Source organism: Lottia gigantea, assembly GCF_000327385.1.
Source record: "Lottia gigantea unplaced genomic scaffold LOTGIsca_62, whole genome shotgun sequence".
NCBI classification, from domain to species: Eukaryota; Metazoa; Mollusca; class Gastropoda; family Lottiidae; genus Lottia; species Lottia gigantea.
In genome coordinates this window covers 239,098-259,625 of record NW_008710115.1, presented here as the reverse complement: position 1 = coordinate 259,625, position 20,528 = coordinate 239,098, and the positions used below count along the sequence as shown (strand labels likewise).

At 30.8% G+C, this 20,528-nt stretch overlaps 1 protein-coding gene across 1 annotated transcript in view; it reads right to left on the bottom strand.

The window, feature by feature from the left end:
* LOTGIDRAFT_128794 (hypothetical protein) overlaps positions 1-20,528 on the bottom strand; it is a gene marked incomplete at both ends in the record, with an annotated part of 62,247 nt that overhangs the window by 5,111 nt on the left and 36,608 nt on the right. The window contains 13 exons of the mRNA XM_009064354.1: positions 178-383; positions 761-949; positions 1,274-1,417; positions 1,930-2,136; positions 2,346-2,434; positions 4,242-4,529; positions 4,962-5,054; positions 5,393-5,587; positions 5,824-6,129; positions 7,560-7,868; positions 9,264-9,548; positions 12,096-12,294; positions 13,919-14,019. Coding sequence (XP_009062602.1) covers positions 178-383; positions 761-949; positions 1,274-1,417; positions 1,930-2,136; positions 2,346-2,434; positions 4,242-4,529; positions 4,962-5,054; positions 5,393-5,587; positions 5,824-6,129; positions 7,560-7,868; positions 9,264-9,548; positions 12,096-12,294; positions 13,919-14,019 — 2,611 coding nt within the window. The remainder of the gene's footprint in view (positions 1-177; positions 384-760; positions 950-1,273; positions 1,418-1,929; positions 2,137-2,345; positions 2,435-4,241; positions 4,530-4,961; positions 5,055-5,392; positions 5,588-5,823; positions 6,130-7,559; positions 7,869-9,263; positions 9,549-12,095; positions 12,295-13,918; positions 14,020-20,528) is intronic.

The following is a 20,528-nucleotide window of genomic DNA, read 5'->3' as shown; positions in this document are numbered from 1 at the left end:
ATGTCAAATACCAATAAGTTCCAGTAAAATGCTATCATATTGTGACTTAAAAATCAAATTTTTTAGGTCATGTAGAAGTGAATTTCAAGTAAAATGCAGCCATTTTGTTACGTGAAATTCATATTGTTTAGATCGAACATTATATGTAAAAATAATAAAAATCTTCCGTACCTGAACATGAAGAAGATTACTAGGGCACAGAATAATATCAGAAGAACACCACCAGCACAGGCTGGGGCAACAATTAATAACAATGTATTGCCATCATCACTTTCTTCTACAATTCTATTATTATCATTGGAACCTCCTTGCACCACATTAACACCATATTCTATATCTCCTAAACTTAATTTATCAGAATAATCACTGGATGTATATAGTCTCTGAAATAACAAATATTACAGTCAGTTACCATTGTAACCTTAGTAGGGAAGAATGTCATTTCAATGTTTTTTAATTGAACAGGAAGTTGAACTATGTGACCTTCACATTCCAAACAGTTCACATTTCAGTTATTATCAAATACCATTCAATCAAATAATATATTTCAAGTTTCATTATAAATACCTCAACCAATACATAAACAAGGACAGTGTATTACAATTTCTAATCTACACAAGAAAATACTTCGGCATGAGGAAATATTTTTGGCAACATGATCAATCCACAACTATCTTTAATTCATGTTCACACAATTTGATAATTGATAGTTTGACACTCTAATTAACACCACAACATTAAAAAATACACCATAACTTACAGGATCAACAGTATAAGCTCTTAAGAAAACCATGTATTCTGTATCAGGATCTAATCTTCTGTTGAAGAATGCACCATATTCTTGTTCATTACCCAAATCAAATTCATCAGGTAAAGCATCCGAGTCAAATCTAGCAGCTATATAAGGATGAGAGGCTGGTTGATCTACACTTTGTTTCTCTTTTATCAACTATGAAATAAATATTTTACATGTTATACTATAACAGATGAATATCCAACTAGAGTTGAAAGAAGCCCATAGCAACAACCACAGAAAATTCTTTTTTCAAAAGGTTGGTATATAAATCGGAGCTACATTTAGTGATATGAGTAGCTAAGTGTCTTGAAATGACCAGCACTATATAAATAGATTATCATTATTATTAGTCATAAAAGTGCTAACTGTAGCCTAAACAAGTCATTGAAAGTTGTTTTGTATATGCTATGATATTTGCATGATTTTGTTGTAAGATTTCATTTTCTGTTTCTGAAAATCAGACAATAATATACTTACATTATCCATTATAAAATCTTGAGGATATTTAGCTACGCTGTGTTGTTCTGGTACAACTACCACTATATAGTGACTGAGAGGACCATTCTTCTCACTAGCTCTCTGTAATCTTAATGTTATAGTACCACGATATATTCTAGTCACCTGGGGTGTAGCTACCTCTGGTGGTGCTACAAAACAAAACATTAGATTTATGAATTAAAATGGCAGATAAAATGAAGATCTACATCCTATGTTTACAGACAGATATTATGTAAAGGAAGCAAAAGCACTAAGCAGTGTACAGAGGGAAATTTTGCCAAAACAGCTGCATTAGGGTACTCTTTTTTTATTTCAAATTGTCAAAGGAGCCTAGAGCACACAAGGCTCTCATCTAAGTCAAATCGAAACGACACAACATGTAAAATCCACTTTTCAGGGATGTACAATATTCAACCAGGATGAAAAATCGGAGCAAATTTTCATGTACACAGTTTATAACAGTCCCATCTGAACAACACATAAAAGACCCTTTCCAGAGATATGTTATAATCAACCAGAGTGAAATATCAGAAGAATCTTTTACAGGATGCCCCTAGACCAACAATCAAGAACTTAGCTCACTATCTTTCCACCACTCTGAAATATGTCATGCATTCTGTCAAATATTAAAAGACAGTCTTACCTTCAATCAGTGTTTCTGTAGAGATATGTACATCAGGACCAGGTATACCAGGTTCATCATGGAATAATGCTGATATATTGAAATTAAAACGCATCTTTGGTTGAAGATTTTGGAGAGTCCACATAGTTAATTGTCCTGGAATTTGTACTTCTTCTTTATCTTGGAAGATTTGTTTAGTCACACCATTTTCACGATAATTCTTAATTCCTTCATATCGTAGCTTAAAAATTCAAAACAAAATTGTGAATAACTGTGAAAGTTTATGTTAAGAAAATTTGAATGGTTTAATGTTTTAATGGTTTTATTGATTTTGTTGAAAATCTCAATCTCGTTTCAGAACTTCTCCAAACATGATATCAGGTGTCTGTTGAGTTGTCAAATTTGTTAACTTACCAAGTATGTATTAACTCGCTTCTTCTCTGGCGGATCCCAAGATAATTTGACAGTGTTAGGTGTTCGCATGGTAACGCGGAAGTTGCGAACAACATCTTTGCGATCTATGAAATAAGAATCTATTAAATGAAAAAAGAAACAAAATCCGTTGATTATGAGATGAGATGAAATCTATCAACTACTCTACATCTCACACGGGATAGGTTGGTTTATAATCAACATATAGGCAGTGATTAATCATTTTATACAGTTTCTTCATCAATATTTACATCTAAATACAATTTGTGCATGAATGTTTACAACCAAATACATTTAGTTCATCATTGTTTACAACCAAGTAATTTTGTAATCATTGTTGACAAACAACTACTATTTGTATATATATTTGTTTACAACCTAATACATTATGTGATCATTGTTCACAGCCAAGTAAACCTTGTAATCATTATTTACATCCAAGTAAATTTTGACCAAATTAGACACTGAAGTCAAATAAGATATTTTGAAAGAAATACAGTATAAGATTAATCATCTGCTCAAGCAGTATTGTATATTAGTACTATTAGAAGAATGACATGTTAATATTAGTCAAAACACATCTAGTGAAAATATGAAAATTAGTCAATAATTTTAGTTTATTTTGGGTATACTTTGTTGAAGAGGCACATGTCTCATTTACTCAAGCACTACTTTGAACATTTACTGAAATCCATGATCTCTGACGCTACAATACTATCTGATTTTCTCTTCTTTATAAAGTAGACTATACTATATGTATATAACTCTGTACATATATAGGTTATAATGTACAGGATAAGAATCTTCCACCATGATGCATTTTACAAATATTGATAGAGGCTTTAAAACCATTTAATTAGATATAAATCATAAAAGTTTACATCCTTTAAAAAATCAAGATATGGGTCTTTCATTTTTCAATTCTCTCTGATAAAGATCAATCATTTTTCGTTTAAAAGTTTACAATATTTTGTAATAACCCTTATATACAAATGTTTAATTTTGAATTCCCTCTTGTAGAGGTCTATTTAAATTTCCATTCGATTCAGCCTATCATTATTTGTATGAGTTATTAAGCGATATATTACTATAATTACCTGTAGGAACTGGTTTAGTAATTTCAGAATCTGATAGATTACCATATCTACCATCTACAGATTTAGCCTGAACCTTTACAGCATAAACTGTATATGGTACTAGACCAGTTATTTCTGCTACAGTATACGGTCCTGTCTCTACAGATTGCCATACACTCATATCAGGAGTATCAAAAGCATTATAATAAATTCTGTAACCAGCTACTGGGAAGTTAGGTTCATCCCATGTTACTTCTACAGTTGTTTCTGATGTTCTACGAATATTAACATTTCTTGGTGCTGGTGGCACTGTAAAAATATTGTGTTTGAACATTAGTTTTATCCTTAATATAAGATCATATGATTTGGCTCAGCAAAAATGCTGGATTGCTGAAATTGAGCTGGAACATTTTATTCATAACAATTTCCTTCTTATCAATATCAATTCACCTACTATTGCATTACTTCCATCAGATATGATTCAGTGTATAGACTTAGCAACAAATGATATTTCTTGAAGGGATATTTTTTCTTAATTATTTAATTCCCCAGCAAAGAGAGATCTATTTCAAATAGCCATACCATTTGTCAGAATTTAATTTCTACAAAGTCACTTAAAGGTTCTAAATAAGATTCTCAATGGCATTCCTCATTATTCAATAATTGCATGCAAATTCTTTTTTATTTAGGTTTTTTAGGGGAAATTTGGACTTTAATTCTGAAGAGCAATTCAGATGGTTGCAATGGTGCTCATCAATTAACTGGTACAGAGTTTCTGTTGTAAAATATACTGTTGTCTAGTAATACTTACTTCTACCAAATGTTCTAAAATGAAGTCTGTTACTCCAAGGTCCTGAACCACGACTAGTATAAGCTTTAATCTTAAAGATATAATCAGTATTCATCTCTAATCCTTGTATATCCATATAGGTATCAGTAATATTTAAATCTTCCTCATTAACAGGATCTGATAGTTTATGATACGTTATCTGGTACATTCCTATATCACCATTACGAAGATTTCTGGCTGGTAAATCCCAAGTTAATCTTACACTAGTCTCTGATAATCCTATAGCCGTAAAATTCTGAGGGGCACCAGCTGGGGCTGTAACAATAATAATTACAATATGTTAAAGATGCTAGACTATTTTTTTTTTTTTATAAATGATGGATAGTCACTTCCCCCTTAAAACATTTGAGCTTTATCAGAACCCTGTCTAATTCAGAAATTTGCCGAACAATGCAAAATTTAACAAAGAGCAATCAACATTAGAGATTGTATAGATGAGTTTTATATTTCAGTCAGAGCCAGGGCAATTTGATCTCCAGATATAACATTCCAAGTGTCAACTTGTAGATACAAATGATGTATATCAGCACACTTCCACATGTACTTTCAGGTAAGTATGAAATTCTTTTTTTTTATCTCCCTTATAATGTAGACAATATTCTTAAAACAATTTGTCTGAATTTCTGTAATCAATGACGTTACTGATATTCCAAAATTGTGTTTATGCTGAAACTATCAAGAACCTACCTCCATCAGGTGTACTCAGAGTTTCTACAGCTCTCTCTCCATAATCTACATCATTCTTAGCTAATACACGAAATTCATATTTGGTACCCTTATCTGTAAATAAATTTATTTCCATCTCTCAAAACTTAGTGACCTTGGTTTCAAACTTACTGTTTAACCCCTGAAGATCAGTGAGATATTGGGAGTTCCAATAAGCTTGCTGTCAATAGAATTGTCTAATTCTATATTGAACCAAGTACAACCAAGCTGAGAACTGAAGAAAAATTCACGACTAATATCAATAAGCGAAATAATATATGGGTAATATTACTATATGGTTTATACTTGGATATAATGTGGACTAAAATCGCCATCTTAAAAAAAAACATGCTCACAATATAAACTATATAATACATGTACAAACTTGGTATAGAGATGCAACATAATCATACCTAAAGAATAAGTTACAAAAGAATACTTTTCTGCCGGTAGTATTTTCTCGACATATCTTTCCCCGAATCTACCCCATATAACCTTGTAGTTTTCTACATTGCCATGAGTGTCTCGAGGTCGTTGCCAGGTAACCTTAATTCTGGGTGGATCTTCCTGTATCAATTCAAGATGGAGGTTTCTAGGTGGTGTTGGTACTGAAGAGAAAAGAATAAACCATTAAATTGAATGACTAATTGAGTATCAGAAAAGATAGAAAATATAGTGGTACAATAAAAAAAACATGGATTTTTTTGATTATGGAAACATTTGATTTCTTGTATTTCAATCATTAAGGGTTCGTTTTTTAAATGATGAAAAAATTTGTCTTCTCACATATCTAGATCTAGACAAAAACCAGAAAAATACAATATATTTTACAATTATCCTTTACCTGCTCCTTTGGTTGTTATCAATTTAGATCTAGATCTAATACCATCTCCTTTTCTAGTATAGGCTGCTACATTAACCATTATTCTAGTATCAGGATTAAGTCCTGTGATAACAGCCTCACGTTTATCTCCAGAATAGGTATCATAATAGGGAGCAGAAGATATGGGTTCATCATTTCTATTAACTTCTACATAATACACCTGATATCCTCTTATAATACCATTAGCATTAGCTGGTGGCTGCCATTCCACAAATATGGTTGTTGAATTGATGACTTCAATGGTGACTTTCCGTGGTTCTCCAGGAACTATTTTATCATGAAAGAGATTTCAAGGTTAATTCAAAATTCTCAAGATATCAATTTTTTGTAATGTGAAAGAATTGTTTCATGGACAATTCTTTTTTTCCAGAATAATGATTTCACTGTCAAGATACAATTTCTAATTTTTAACTCCAAACCAACATTTCAAATTTTTACACTTTCTTACTTTCAAAACTAGAGATCACAAAAAATTTCAATAAGAGATGCCAAAGACCATTCAAGAAAAATGCGAACTTTGTATTAGACGTGCAAATAAGCAAAGTGAATAGCCTTTTGAAATGTGTATCTTGTCATGGTAAAATCATCAATTTAAGATCCAGATTGGAAGAAAAAGGAAGAGAAATTTGGAGGATCATGCTTTTTATTGAAAATCTCTTTTATTGCAGCCATATGCATAATGGAATTCCAAAAATGGCACAGCCAAATATTATCTTCTTCAAAAAATTCATATCTTGTTTTAAAACAGAAGATAACAAGCATTTCAGATGAAAAAAATCAATTTCTATAGAATCTAAACCAAACATTTGAAAACTCCAATAATGTTATGTTACATTTAGTTTGAATGCTACCATAAGGATTGCAATAGTTTTTTTGATGTTTTTTTTTTTCGTTTTCAGTCTGTAAAATAACAGACAACTGTATTTAGTCTGAACTGTAATATTTTACTACCTAATATATTTACTACTAGAATATTGATATATGACTATATAATCTGAAATGCAAGTTATTAAGAACATGTCTCTGGAATAGAAAGTATTACAGATGAAGAAACAGAGTTAGAAATTTCATGCAACACAATATTGAAATGTAAAAATACAACATGCAGTATTTATACTTACATAGATATATTAACATCTATTAGTTTTGAGTAGTTTAGTAGTTATAACTACTATTGTTAGCGTTTTTATTATGATCAAACAATCAATTCATGATTTATTTTAGTTGATTTTAAGATGATATTAAATGATGAGTGTGAATAACGTCTAAGGGTTTGAAACAATGAAACTAAAAAAAATGGTGGTAGGGAGATTCAACAATAAAAGCCAAACATGTATTAAATTTCGAGATGTTAATTTGGTGCAGAAGGGACTGTTTTATCACACGATTCTAAAGGCGTTATTGCCTGTGAATGTTATAAAACGCTGTCAGTATGCCACTTCAACAACACACTGTTGATAATTAGATAACACAGAAAATATCCCACTGGATGTCAAATCAGCCATTTTGAATTCATTCTGAATACTACAATCACATTCTCAAAGAATTTTCAAGTTTTAATTTCGCAATCCGTAACAGTTTATCATTTGATATATTCCAAACCAATGAAGAATTTTGAAAGCTCAAATGAAGAATTGAATGAAGGAATGAATGTGGATGTAATATTAGAATGAGAACCAGTTTTGATAAAAACCTACCATCCTCATCTGTTTTAACCAGAATAGGTTGTGAGAGGGGACCATCTCCAACTCTTGTATGAGCTCGTACTTGTATTTTATATTCAGTCCAAGTTGATAATTCTTTAATAATATAGGAATCTACGTCTGGTCTTAAACGTTTGACAATGCCGTCTGTTTCAATATTTCCTTCCTCATTCTTCATATAATACAATTTATAGCCTTCAAGTCTACCATTACGTTTATCTCGAGGAGGGGGCTTCCAGCTCACTTCTATCTCATGTGCGTTGAGTGGGCGTCCGCTGACTGCTTGTGGTGAGGCTCCCGGAACTAAAGTGGGGTTAAAATGGGGTGAAAAAATATGTGAAAATAAAAGAAACAAAAGGAACAGAAAAGAAAAATTAACACATGCAGTGTCATGTAACATGCTTTCTGATTGGTCAATTATGACCTAGATGTCTCTACTGTTTCTCTAGATGTTGCACATCAATAGCAGACTAATTTCATGCCGTAATTTTGAATGAATTTAGAATAGATCATCAGATGACTTCCAGGCAATCAAGTGTAAGCATCTATCAAGCACAATGCAATAAACAGAAGAGTTCGAAAAAAGTTATTGAAAATCTGGTTCCAAATGGTTTCTTATTTTGAGAAGACTTCAAAATGAAAATGACGTAAAAACAGAAATCATACACATTTAAAAACTTAATTGAACTCATGGGGGAGACAATATCACATTCACTTTAAAAAAAAAAAATCAAAATGACAACAGTGCTTCGATTCATTGAAAAGTTTAACAAAACCACGTAATCAAATTACATCATGTTTAAACTGTTCATTTTGACCAAAAAGTACTGAGAATCTGATAGATATAAAACTCAATCCTTTACAAAATATGAATACATACTCCATATTGACCATATAATGATCAAGACAAGACACACTTTATTGAAGGCTTGTAACACATTGTGACAGGACAAGAACTGAACACATGAACAAAAGAAATAATCTAATAATGGTGATCATGATGATGATGATAATGAATGATGATGATTTTTTGATTTTACTCACCCCCAAAAAGAAATAAATTTCCAGAAAATTTCATCAGTCTTTTGAACAATTAACAGACTGAGTAGATAGTAACAATATCAAACAAAATATCACAGATATAAATGATACATAGAGATACATGATACACAATGAAAGCCTTCAATGCATACAGCACTGATAACTAGACACAACACTGACAAAATACACTCTCAAAATACATAACACACTTGATATTACAACATCAAATTAATCATCATATCACATATCACAATACAAAACTTTTTTATATCTTTATTACGAAACCTTTTCATTGAGTATTAAATCCCTTTTTATAACAATGGACAGAGTCTTATTTTGGTGAAATCTCGGGATCTATTCGAGTTTGAAGACATCAGTAAGGTATGATCTGCCCTGTATTCAGTTATTTACTCATCATGCTGCCAGTCATCTATTGAAAATGTTCGCCTTCAATCAAATTGTTCAAGATTTTGACCTACTTGCCTATTTGACAAAAACTCATATCATATGCCTAAAAAGTTTGCCCTTGTCATAGTGAACAATGCTGAGAACAAAATATAAATTCTGGAAGCACAACATACATAATCTTACTCAACAGACCAAACAATGAAAAGGTTTCTCTCAACATTATACAATATAACATAAAGCATAACTTACCAAAAGGTTGAGTTTGAGCTTGTACCGTGGGTGTTTTAGGTCCCTCGCCTCGAGCTGATTTAGCTGAGACTTGGATATGATAAACTGTGTCTGGTGTTAGATCAACAAGTTTATATTTCTCTTCTGGTGGAGAAATACTAATACGGATATTTTGTCTCATGTGAGAATCATTATAATATAACTGATAACTATCAATCTTCTCTTTTTCTTGAGGAGCATCCCACATTACCAATATCTCATTAGGTGATATAGCATCAGCTTTTAGATTCAATGGTTGGAATGGCACTGAAAAAATCAAATATCATTAAATAAAGTATGGTTCAACACAATATCTAGATTTTAGAAATTTATTTAGTCAGAAAGTTTTTTGAAGAATAATTTCAAATTGCAGACGAATGCTATATGTTATTTGTTAGTATCATGTTTTTTTAATCATAATTGTAATTGCGAACATTATCACACGCTGCAAAAGCAAAATCGCAAATTCGCAATGGCAATGCAAGCAAGTAATAAGTGGCTTTCTCTTGTTTTTCCTACAAGAAAACAAAATGTTGTGAAATGTTTATTTCTAGGTGCTATTATATGCTTGGTTTGAGCATTACCAAAATGTATTTCAAAATGGCTACCAGTACCATATTCATGTTAATGTGAAAGTGCTTTTAGTAATGATATGTAGAGCAGACTTCTTTGGATATAGTGCTTATCTATAAATACCACCATAGTGACCTAGTGCTTCATCTATACTTGTGATATTTTCATTCTTCAAGGGATTGTAAAGAGGTTTTCTAAACTTTTTATTTGTATTAGAGAACTGATATCAATAATTTGTATTATTTCAATTTTCATTCGGAGGTCTATGAGTCATTCACTTTGACTATAACTAAGCGTGATATAAATACACTTAAGCAAAACCTCTCACTATCCCTTTAATTTCTAAATAATTTCAGCTGAATAATGTAGTGTATGTAACTGATTAATGTTGGATATCTAGTTGTGCTCTATGTCCAAAGAAACCTGTGCTCTGGTAACATAATGTAGGTAGTAAAATGTGGAGCAGAGCTCACCTGGTGGACCAGCTGTTATATTGATGAAATAAAAAAGAAATGTTAATAGATTAGTAAACAAACATTAGTATTATTCTTATAATATACAGCGCGCTAGCAGGCGCTTAGCTCAATAATCGCTTCATTTAGCACAGCAATCAGCCTAAATCAAATGCCCAGTGAACTATAGTCCTGTATCCATGTGACTTAAATAGTTTGATTATTAATTTATAGAAGTGAAGTGAAAGTGATTTTAGAATCAAATTTGATAGAATCAATCATTATGAAAAAATATGAATTTACAATTATAAGGCCTATTGAATTTACAATCTACAATATCAAAAATTGTCCAAAAGTGCAAAAAGTTTTACTGTGTTGACAATAAAACAGTGATAAGAAAAAGTAAAGAGAGTGGGCAATCAGCTACTTCAAAAACGAGCATGTGCGCACTCCTACAACAATTCAAATATAACTACTACGCAGCACACTATACATGTCGCGCTACCATAACAAAATGTTTAAAAGTACAGCCAATGAGGGTCTAACATTCATAGAAGAAAAAGTTAATAGCATGCGTCGCCAGCTTGCTGCTAAATGCTGCGCTAGCTTTAAATCTACTTTTAACGAACACACACAGTCACATATTAAGATGAAATGTCTGTTTTATGAACAGGGAAAATATCTGTAAAAATGGCAAGCAAAAAGAGATGATAGAATGGTTGTAGAAACTGGTTTCTATTGATTCATACATGATATACAATACAATACAGTATCAGTACTGATATAGATAACATGCAGTCCAAGTTGGACATTGAGAGAAATATTGAAAAAATCTGGAAGAAAAATCACACAGTTCCTACAAAAAGAAAATACCTCCTTAAAAATGATCGCTTTCCACCAACTTACCTTCGAATACAGGGTGATTTACTGTAAGAACATTAAAGTTTCAACCAAAAGAAAAATAGTGACCACTCACACAATCAGAAATCACACTCACTCACACACCTTATTCAATCACACCTTAAATTGAAAATTCAATTACACAAAGAACAGAGCGAGATTTTAAAGAAAAACTAAGTTTTCTAGTTAGTAGAGTTTTAAGTTTGTCCAGAAATCAACAGTAACTAAAACTAATTGTAGGGGAATAACTAAGGTAAAATCAAATGAATTCCATCATTGAAACAGAACTTAAAAAATTATAACAGAAATGAAAAGACAGAAAAAGGGAAAAAAATTGAACCAATGTATATCAAGGGAAACAGAAAATAGAAAGTTGCAACAAAATGAACAGAAGATTTGTGTAATTATTATTTTCAATCATTTTTCGCAAAATGCACATGATTCAGAACTTTCATGCATTTAAAATTGTCATCATGCACATGCAAATGAGAAACTGAAAATGCTTTTCTAAAAACTTAGTATTTGACCAAATGGCGGGATGAAATCAATTTGTTAATTTATCTATATTAATGAATATGATTAATTAATAAATCTGGTAATTTCATGCAAAACATGTATATATATTATTATAGATATATAAACAATAATAGCATGCACATATTCAGCTCAAACCATGCATATTGGATTAATGTAATGTTAGATTTAAAACTAAGAACTAAAGTCAAATGCAAGCTTATGGGAGACAACTCCGCAATGATTCTCATGATCTTCAGTAAGGCAAACAGCATTAGTTAGGCGCAGCAGCGTCCCAGTCTGAAATTTGATAAAGAATTCTTGCAATATATATGTTGATGTTGAAACCATGCTAGAAATAGTGTAATATACTTACCACCTTGGGTAGTTAAGACTTGTATTGGATGTGACATTGGACCCTGTCCAATGTTGGAGTAAGCCAAAACAGTGATGGTGTAGGTAACATTTGGTTCTAGGTCACTGATGGTGGTAACCACATTGTTATCGGTAACTTCTTGGTTCTCCCAGAAAAATATAGGTTTCTCTGGTGTGAGTGTATAAAATACTTTATATCCCTATAATATACATCATAATAATTATGTACATGTATACTATACTATTTCATTCCTTTTCCACCTCCAGCTAACATATCTACTTTAACATTACCAACAAATTATCAGTTTTCAGAATATAAGGAATGTCATTTGTGTAACGAAACAGGCAAGTGCTCTGCAAACCACTCCCATTCTAGCCCACTTTGAGAAGGTGGCATCGGAAAAAAAGAACAGTTTACTGAGCATGCCTTATGCATCCTTCACCTCTTCCCGCAAAAATTTGTCAATGATCAGTGCCATTTTTGCTAATATCAACATGTTAATGATTACAATATTCTCAATCATGTTATATAACACTGATTACAATATTCTCAATCATGTTATATATCACTGATTACAATATTCTCAATCATGTTATATAACACTGATTACAATATTCTCTATCATGTTATATATCACTGATTACAATATTCTCAATCATGTTATATAACACTGATTACAATATTCTCAATCATGTTATATAACACTGATTACAATATTCTCAATCATGTTATATATCACTGATTACAATATTCTCAATCATGTTATATATCACTAATTACAATATTCTCAATCATGTTATATAACACTGATTACAATATTCTCTATCATGTTATATAACACTGATTACAATATTCTCAATCATGTTATATAACACTGATTACAATATTCTCAATCATGTTATATATCACTGATTACAATATTCTCTATCATGTTATATAACACTGATTACAATATTCTCTATCATGTTATATAACACTGATTACAATATTCTCAATCATGTTATATAACACTGATTACAATATTATCAATCATGTTATATAACACTGATTACAATATTCTCCATCATGTTATATAACACTGATTACAATATTCTCTATCATGTTATATAACACTGATTACAATATTCTCAATCATGTTATATAACACTGATTACAATATTCTCAATCATGTTATATATCACTAATTACAATATTCTCTATCATGTTATATATCACTGATTACAATATTCTCAATCATGTTATATAACACTGATTACAATATTCTCTATCATGTTATATATCACTGATTACAATATTCTCAATCATGTTATATAACACTGATTACAATATTCTCCATCATGTTATATATCACTGATTACAATATTCTCCATCATGTTATATAACACTGATTACAATATTCTCAATCATGTTATATATCACTGATTACAATATTCTCCATCATGTTATATAACACTGATTACAATATTCTCAATCATGTTATATATCACTGATTACAATATTCTCAATCATGTTATATATCACTGATTACAATATTCTCAATCATGTTATATAACACTGATTACAATATTCTCAATCATGTTATATAACACTGATTACAATATTCTCAATCATGTTATATATCACTGATTACAATATTCTCAATCATGTTATATATCACTAATTACAATATTCTCAATCATGTTATATATCACTGATTACAATATTCTCAATCATGTTATATATCACTGATTACAATATTCTCTATCATGTTATATATCACTGATTACAATATTCTCAATCATGTTATCGATTTTTTTTACTTTTAGAAAACTTAAGATTATTACCTGAATAGCTCCATTAGGTATAGCGGGTGGGTTCCATGATACAACAATAGTAGTTGAACTGGCAGCTCTAGCTCGTACATTTCTGGGTTCACTTCCTGGTGCTGGAATAACAAAAAGATTTTTATTAGATATATATTATCAATTGATTAATATCAGAATTTCATAGGTTATGATAATTAGTAATGTGCATCATATTGTTAGTATTCTATATTAGTAATTAGTAACAGATTAAGAATTACTCAAAAGAGTAAAATCTAAAATAATTTCAATGCAATCTACATAGAATAAGCTTATATGAAAAGAAAAAAGGAAGAAATATCAAGGAGATTCCTTTTTCTTAGGAACCTTTAAGTTTTGACAGTTTCCTATAGTAAGGCAGGGGTAAATGTTAAAATGTAGATAAATATTCAATTATTGAAAGTATCAGTGACTCTCAAAAATAGTTGACATTGTTAGTGACTATTATAAATAGTGTCAGTTGACACTGTTGGTGACTATTATAAATAGTGTCAGTTTACACTGTTGGTGACTATTATAAATAGTGTCAGTTGACATTGTATGTGACTGTTATAAATAGTGTCAGTTTACATTGTTAGTGACTGTTTTAGAGTGTGTTAGTTGATATTGTAAGTGACTGTTATATAGTGTCAGTTGACATTGTTTGTGACTGTTTTAGAGTGTGTTAGTTGATATTGTAAGTGACTGTTATATAGTGTCAGTTGACATTGTTAGTGACTGTTTTAGAGTATGTTAGTTGATATTGTTAGTGACTGTTATATAGTGTCAGTTGACATTGTTAGTGACTGTTTTAGAGTGTGTTAGTTGATATTGTAAGTGACTGTTATATAGTGTCAGTTGACATTGTTTGTGACTGTTTTAGAGTGTGTTAGTTGATATTGTAAGTGACTGTTATATAGTGTCAGTTGACATTGTTTGTGACTGTTTTAGAGTATGTTAGTTGATATTGTAAGTGACTGTTATATAGTGTAAGTGAGGGTATCAGATGAAGACAGTTGTTAAAGGAATGGTATAGGTAAGTATTGACAACTGTTGTAATGATGTTTAAATGATTTATTGTCAGTTGTTATCTAACAGGTTCTATACCTAATATATCTTCATTACTAAATCACTCTTTACCTCATAATGTGGGTGTTCTTAGGTACAAACAAAGTAAAGATAGCTGATGTTATTATGTAGACATGATGCGTATCATTCCTTTTTTTTTCTTGAACTAGGTGGTAAAATTGTGTTCATGAAACGAAATTCTTACTGTGTATTTTGTAACTGTAAGGTACAGCAATAATAACATTTTCAAACTTTTCTATGATTTTAGGACACAGGTCATGTATCATTTTAAAGCTACAACAGAATTTTAATCAAGATATATTTTGAGACAAAATTTTGTTTTCTGACATTTATAAAGATTTCTGGGACCCACTCCTCAAAAAATCTTATGATCATTTAGTCGTAAGTATTGCATTTCTCAATGAAAAATTCTACATTTACCACAAATTCTTAAGGTAAAATTTTTTGTGGAATGTTGCACAGTACCGAACATGTTGTATTTATTATGAAATATATTTCAAGTCTGTCCAATCTACAGTAACAGACTACAATGAAAGACCAGAGTTTGTTTTCAGTAAGAGAAGAGTCAAAGTGCTATAAAGGTGTAGTTTGTTTATTATTATTAGCCATGTTTTATGTGTCTTTCAGAAATCTGGTAAAGTTCCATACATTCTCTCCTCAAAAATAAATAAATAAATAGACATGAGTACTAATTGTACTAGTAAATTTATAACAAAGACAAGTTTTATGGTCTAAATCTTACTATTTCATTGTATTATCAGTACCATTAGACTGGACTAATGTTCAATTCAATTAGGTTTCACACTCTTTTCACTATTACCATTTTTTTAAACATCCATATATGTCCACTTTCCAGCAATGAATTGAGTCAACAAAGTCTAAGTGAAATTGCTTGGTTGTAGTCATGGTACTATGTTTGTTACAAGTACTACTAAGTGAAATGAAAGGTAATTTTCCACTCTACATTACAGGTATGGTACTAATAAAATAAACAGTAATAACCTATGATAAATGTGTCAATAGTGGTATTTTTATGACCTTACACTACACATTATCCTCAAAATATTGTCTGCAATACTGTGGCATTATGTGGCAGATATGATCTATAGGAGTGTTGACTATGGAAATTTATCAATCATTCTTTATCTGGTGTGATTTATTTACAATTGTTTAAAACTTTGACCTCACACAAACCTAAAACATATTAAATAGCTATCTTTATCCAGTCTTTCATCCAATATTTTTCTAGCTCCACTGATTTTTACAGATCTAAATGTCATAAATTTTGTCCATCTTACAGAAGTTAAGATTTTTGTGAATGAAATCTTCCAGAACTACTTCCTTCAAAATAAGAGAAGAGTATTTTTACGAGTGTATAATGAAGATTTCCACTTGGTAAATAATTAGAAATGAAGTGAAATGTAAAAATAATGAAGAAGTTAGAAGGTTGTTAGTCAGAATGAAGAATGATCTTAGGAGTGTATTATTACTCATTAAACCTTCACACAACATTTCACAATTTACTGGTGAACACACTTGAAGTATAAATAACTTGAAATGAATTGAATGGAGTTTTACGTTTATCAAGATGGGTAATGCCGTGCAGTGCGAGATGAGTGGAACTTTGACCATTGACAGGTATTAGCCTATTCTGTTTCAATTTCCAACTGACGTGAGATATTTAACATACACAACCTGTAGAAAGTGGGTCCTTAGTTAATTGTCCCATCCATGTCAGCCCATTTCAATTTGCATCACTGACAGGGGCTCCAGTGAATAACTTGAAGCCTTGATAAAATTTCTACTAATGTTGGAAGCAGCCATTATCAAATCTTGTAAATGAGAGTTGAAGTTCTGGCCATCAAGATAAGACAGTATAGGACTAAATACAGTCGGGTGATATCAGATCAGCAGTCAAACAATCAGACCACCAGATACACAATATGGTTTCTCTTACTCTCAAACTGCCATTACATTCTAATGATATATAGTATATTGACCATAACCTGCTGACAGTTCTAACATCATCAAATTTCAACCATGTTGTTAAACAGTTTTTAATAGACATTATATTTCCAAAATGGCCGACCATTACAGAGAATCTGCTTTGAAGAGAAGAGCATTAGAATTTTTCCTTGTTAATGTTGATTTAATGTTCCCAAACCAAAATCACAACAACCAGAAGGAGATTCAAATTTTACTTCATCAAAAAAGTAACATTGTTGCGTTCAAATGTAATGAAGTAACATATTGTAAATTATTCTAGTTTTGAAATTAAAGATAAACTGAGTTGATTACTCTGTAATTAGAAGTCTACATTCTCTTCTTATCAAATATTTCAACCATCTTGATTTAAATTCCCTCAAATTAATCCTTTCTGCGTGCCTGCCATTTCAAATTATTTGACTTTGATTTGGTCAGCCAGACAGCTGTTGTAAGGTGAGATACAACTGACCATCTTTTGATTAGATTATCAGGTCTCTTACTATACTTACAGCCATTCCAGTACCTTCACTTTGATTCAAAAGAGCAATCAATTTACTGAAATAAAATACAGACTTCAATATTTTGTTCTTCAAATCATTTTGCATATGAAGGTGGAAGAAGCTATCCAGACACATTTGCAAAGAGATAACCTGCATGGAAGATTGGACTGAGATTCTCCCTTGTTTATTATTAAGAAATCACGACATTACAGAAAATAGGATGCAAAACTTTGTATCATTTCAAGAGTTAAGATTAACTCCATAAAGTCTTCATTGATTTTCAGCACTATCGAAGTTGTTTATGATAATAATATATCATTAATTCATGATTCCAGACCACAATATTTTTAATCTTTACATCATAAATAAAGCTGTCTATTACTTTGTTAGCTCTGGTTTTTATCAAATTACTACACACATTTCAACAGCTGTCTTAATCAATGAACCACCATCTTTGTTGAGTCTTGTTTAGAAATGGGAGAAAAGTAGAAAGAGATTACAAGTACACAAAGCATTTCCAAATTGACCAGACATCATCATAAGAAAGTTAGTTGATGGTTCTAAGTCAGGTTTTAAGAATTTTAATGCCCTAGAAGTTGAAAATAAATAAATGAACGTGCTAAACCTTGTGTCAATTGCTTCGTTTTTCAATGTGAATGTTGGAAACATATGTAATTATTAATGGGTTAAGAGAGATAGAGAATCTAGTTACTGGAGTAATTAGTAAAATAAATAAGGGTTAACATATGCCACACAGGATCTAGGTAAAATAATCAGTAGAATGAGCTATAAAGCTATGCTAGGTATGGTGGTATAGAAATCTTACTGTCAGTCACATTTCCACTATTCATTAATAATAATTTTACAACTTTACTACCCTATACTACTACTATTATTATGATCATAACCAGTGCCAAATACTTCATCTAACATAATACTTAATTCACAGATCTTGTTTCAAAATTAATCATACAATCAACAAGCACTTGTTTTCAGGTTTCATTTTAATATTACTTATTAAAACCTATAGTAATAATTTGTAGGATGTATATCTTTCATCAATGGAATATTAACTGAAGCATGTTGTTATTTAGAGTTTCAGATAGTAGTACTTATTCTTGTCTCAGTGACAAATTTAAATTTTTGTTTAAAGAAGTGAGCTAAGGGACATTATCAATAATGATATAAAAGTAATGGCAACATACATTCACCTTTTCAGATGAACATACAAAAATCAACAACTTGTTGGTAATTGTACAATTCATTTCCAATACACTGCCAAATCAGAAATTCAGAAGGCATGAAATCTACAACTGTGATCTGGTCATCATGGCCAACTTAAAATGTACTTACAAGGTTGAGTTGAAATGTGAATCATTAAAGTTACCATGAAATAGAGATGCTAGTCCTTATCTTTATGACTGGAGATGAAGTTGAATATCAACACATGTACCACCATGTTTTAATATCAGACCCTGTACCCATTCACCTAACTTCCTTTATTAGTAATTATAAGATGAAAGATTCATAAATTACATGACTTATTATATTCTACAATTCTTATCAGTAATATTGTTAGTTTTATCTTGGTTCATGAAATGTCTTCAATTTCACCAACTTAATTTCGGATGAAAAAAAGCTCATAAATGTTTAAAATATATGAATTCATTTCAACATGGTGAAATCTAAAGCTAATCAAAATGTAGAGAATGTTTTTATTTTGCCGTAAGATAGAAATTGCTACAAGAGTATACAAAGATTTCCTCTTATAAATTACAAGTTATATGACAAGCAAGGTGTACCGGATGTTCTGTTCTATACCTCACTGCCTACAGGTGTTTATACAATTCATAGATTTTATATCCAAAATATCAAATTCTCACAAATTCTGTTATTTCATTTCGTGGCAAACATGTTCTATACAAACAAGATGTTTGAGTATTTCAATTTAATGATTTAGAATAAAAGTTTATTTTTGATAGAAAGGTGGTTAATTGTTTATTTTTTATTGTCATACTGCTTGTATTCAAATCTGGCACTACTGCAACAAAAACACTGGCAATAGTGCAAATCTCAACTATCACATCTGAACAATATTCAAAATGGCTGACTTCCTGAATAGATGTGAAAATCGCCACCTGGACTAGCAGTAAACTGCTTACATAATTCTATAAAAACAGCAGAAACTCTCATTACAACATTCGGCAAAATGTCAAACAGATTTGCTCAATATGTCGATTATTTAAACCTCGTCTATCTAGTACAATAACTAACAAAGTGAAGAATTAGGGGGTAAAAATGTAATAATATACATAGACCATACCACTGACGGGTAATCTTGAAATCAATACACCAGGTAAAATAAACCTTGTAAATACCTTGTTTACCTCAATTTAGAAAGGTTGTGTAGGTACATCATTTAAACTATGTTAAAAGGAAGGAAGTTGTCATCATTGAGAGATCCAAACAGAAACCTTTTAGTCTTCCACAAAGAGATAAATGATAGAACAGAAGATGTGAAGATACCAAAGTCTTGAAACTGAATACTTTCAACAAGTAACATCAGTATTTTCAAGGTGTGAAATATTCAGATGTTTTCACAATTTTCAACAATGAAAAATTTGGTAATGGATCAGAAAGACCAAAATTCTAAAAAGATCTGCCAAAAGTACAAGAACAACTGAATCAGGCATTTTGAGGTTGAGGAACATTTAAAGACATGTAATTCAGAATAACCACATTCTGTAAAACCAGTTGCCATGCAGTTTTAGATTGAAATTAATGAAATCAAGAAGTAGAAATTTCACAAACCACATGAAGCATGACACAGGAATGAAACATATGTTTTGAAGGTGGTATTAACTTCATGATGATGTTTGTATAAAAATAGACCATTTCATACCATGTTGATATAACCTTTATCAAGTTTTTTAAACTGCATATCAATAGATGTTGCTATCTATTGCGTTGTTGTATCAGAGTGATACCTCAAGGGACATAAATTACTGTCAGACACTCGCTTGGGAGAGCATTCCCAA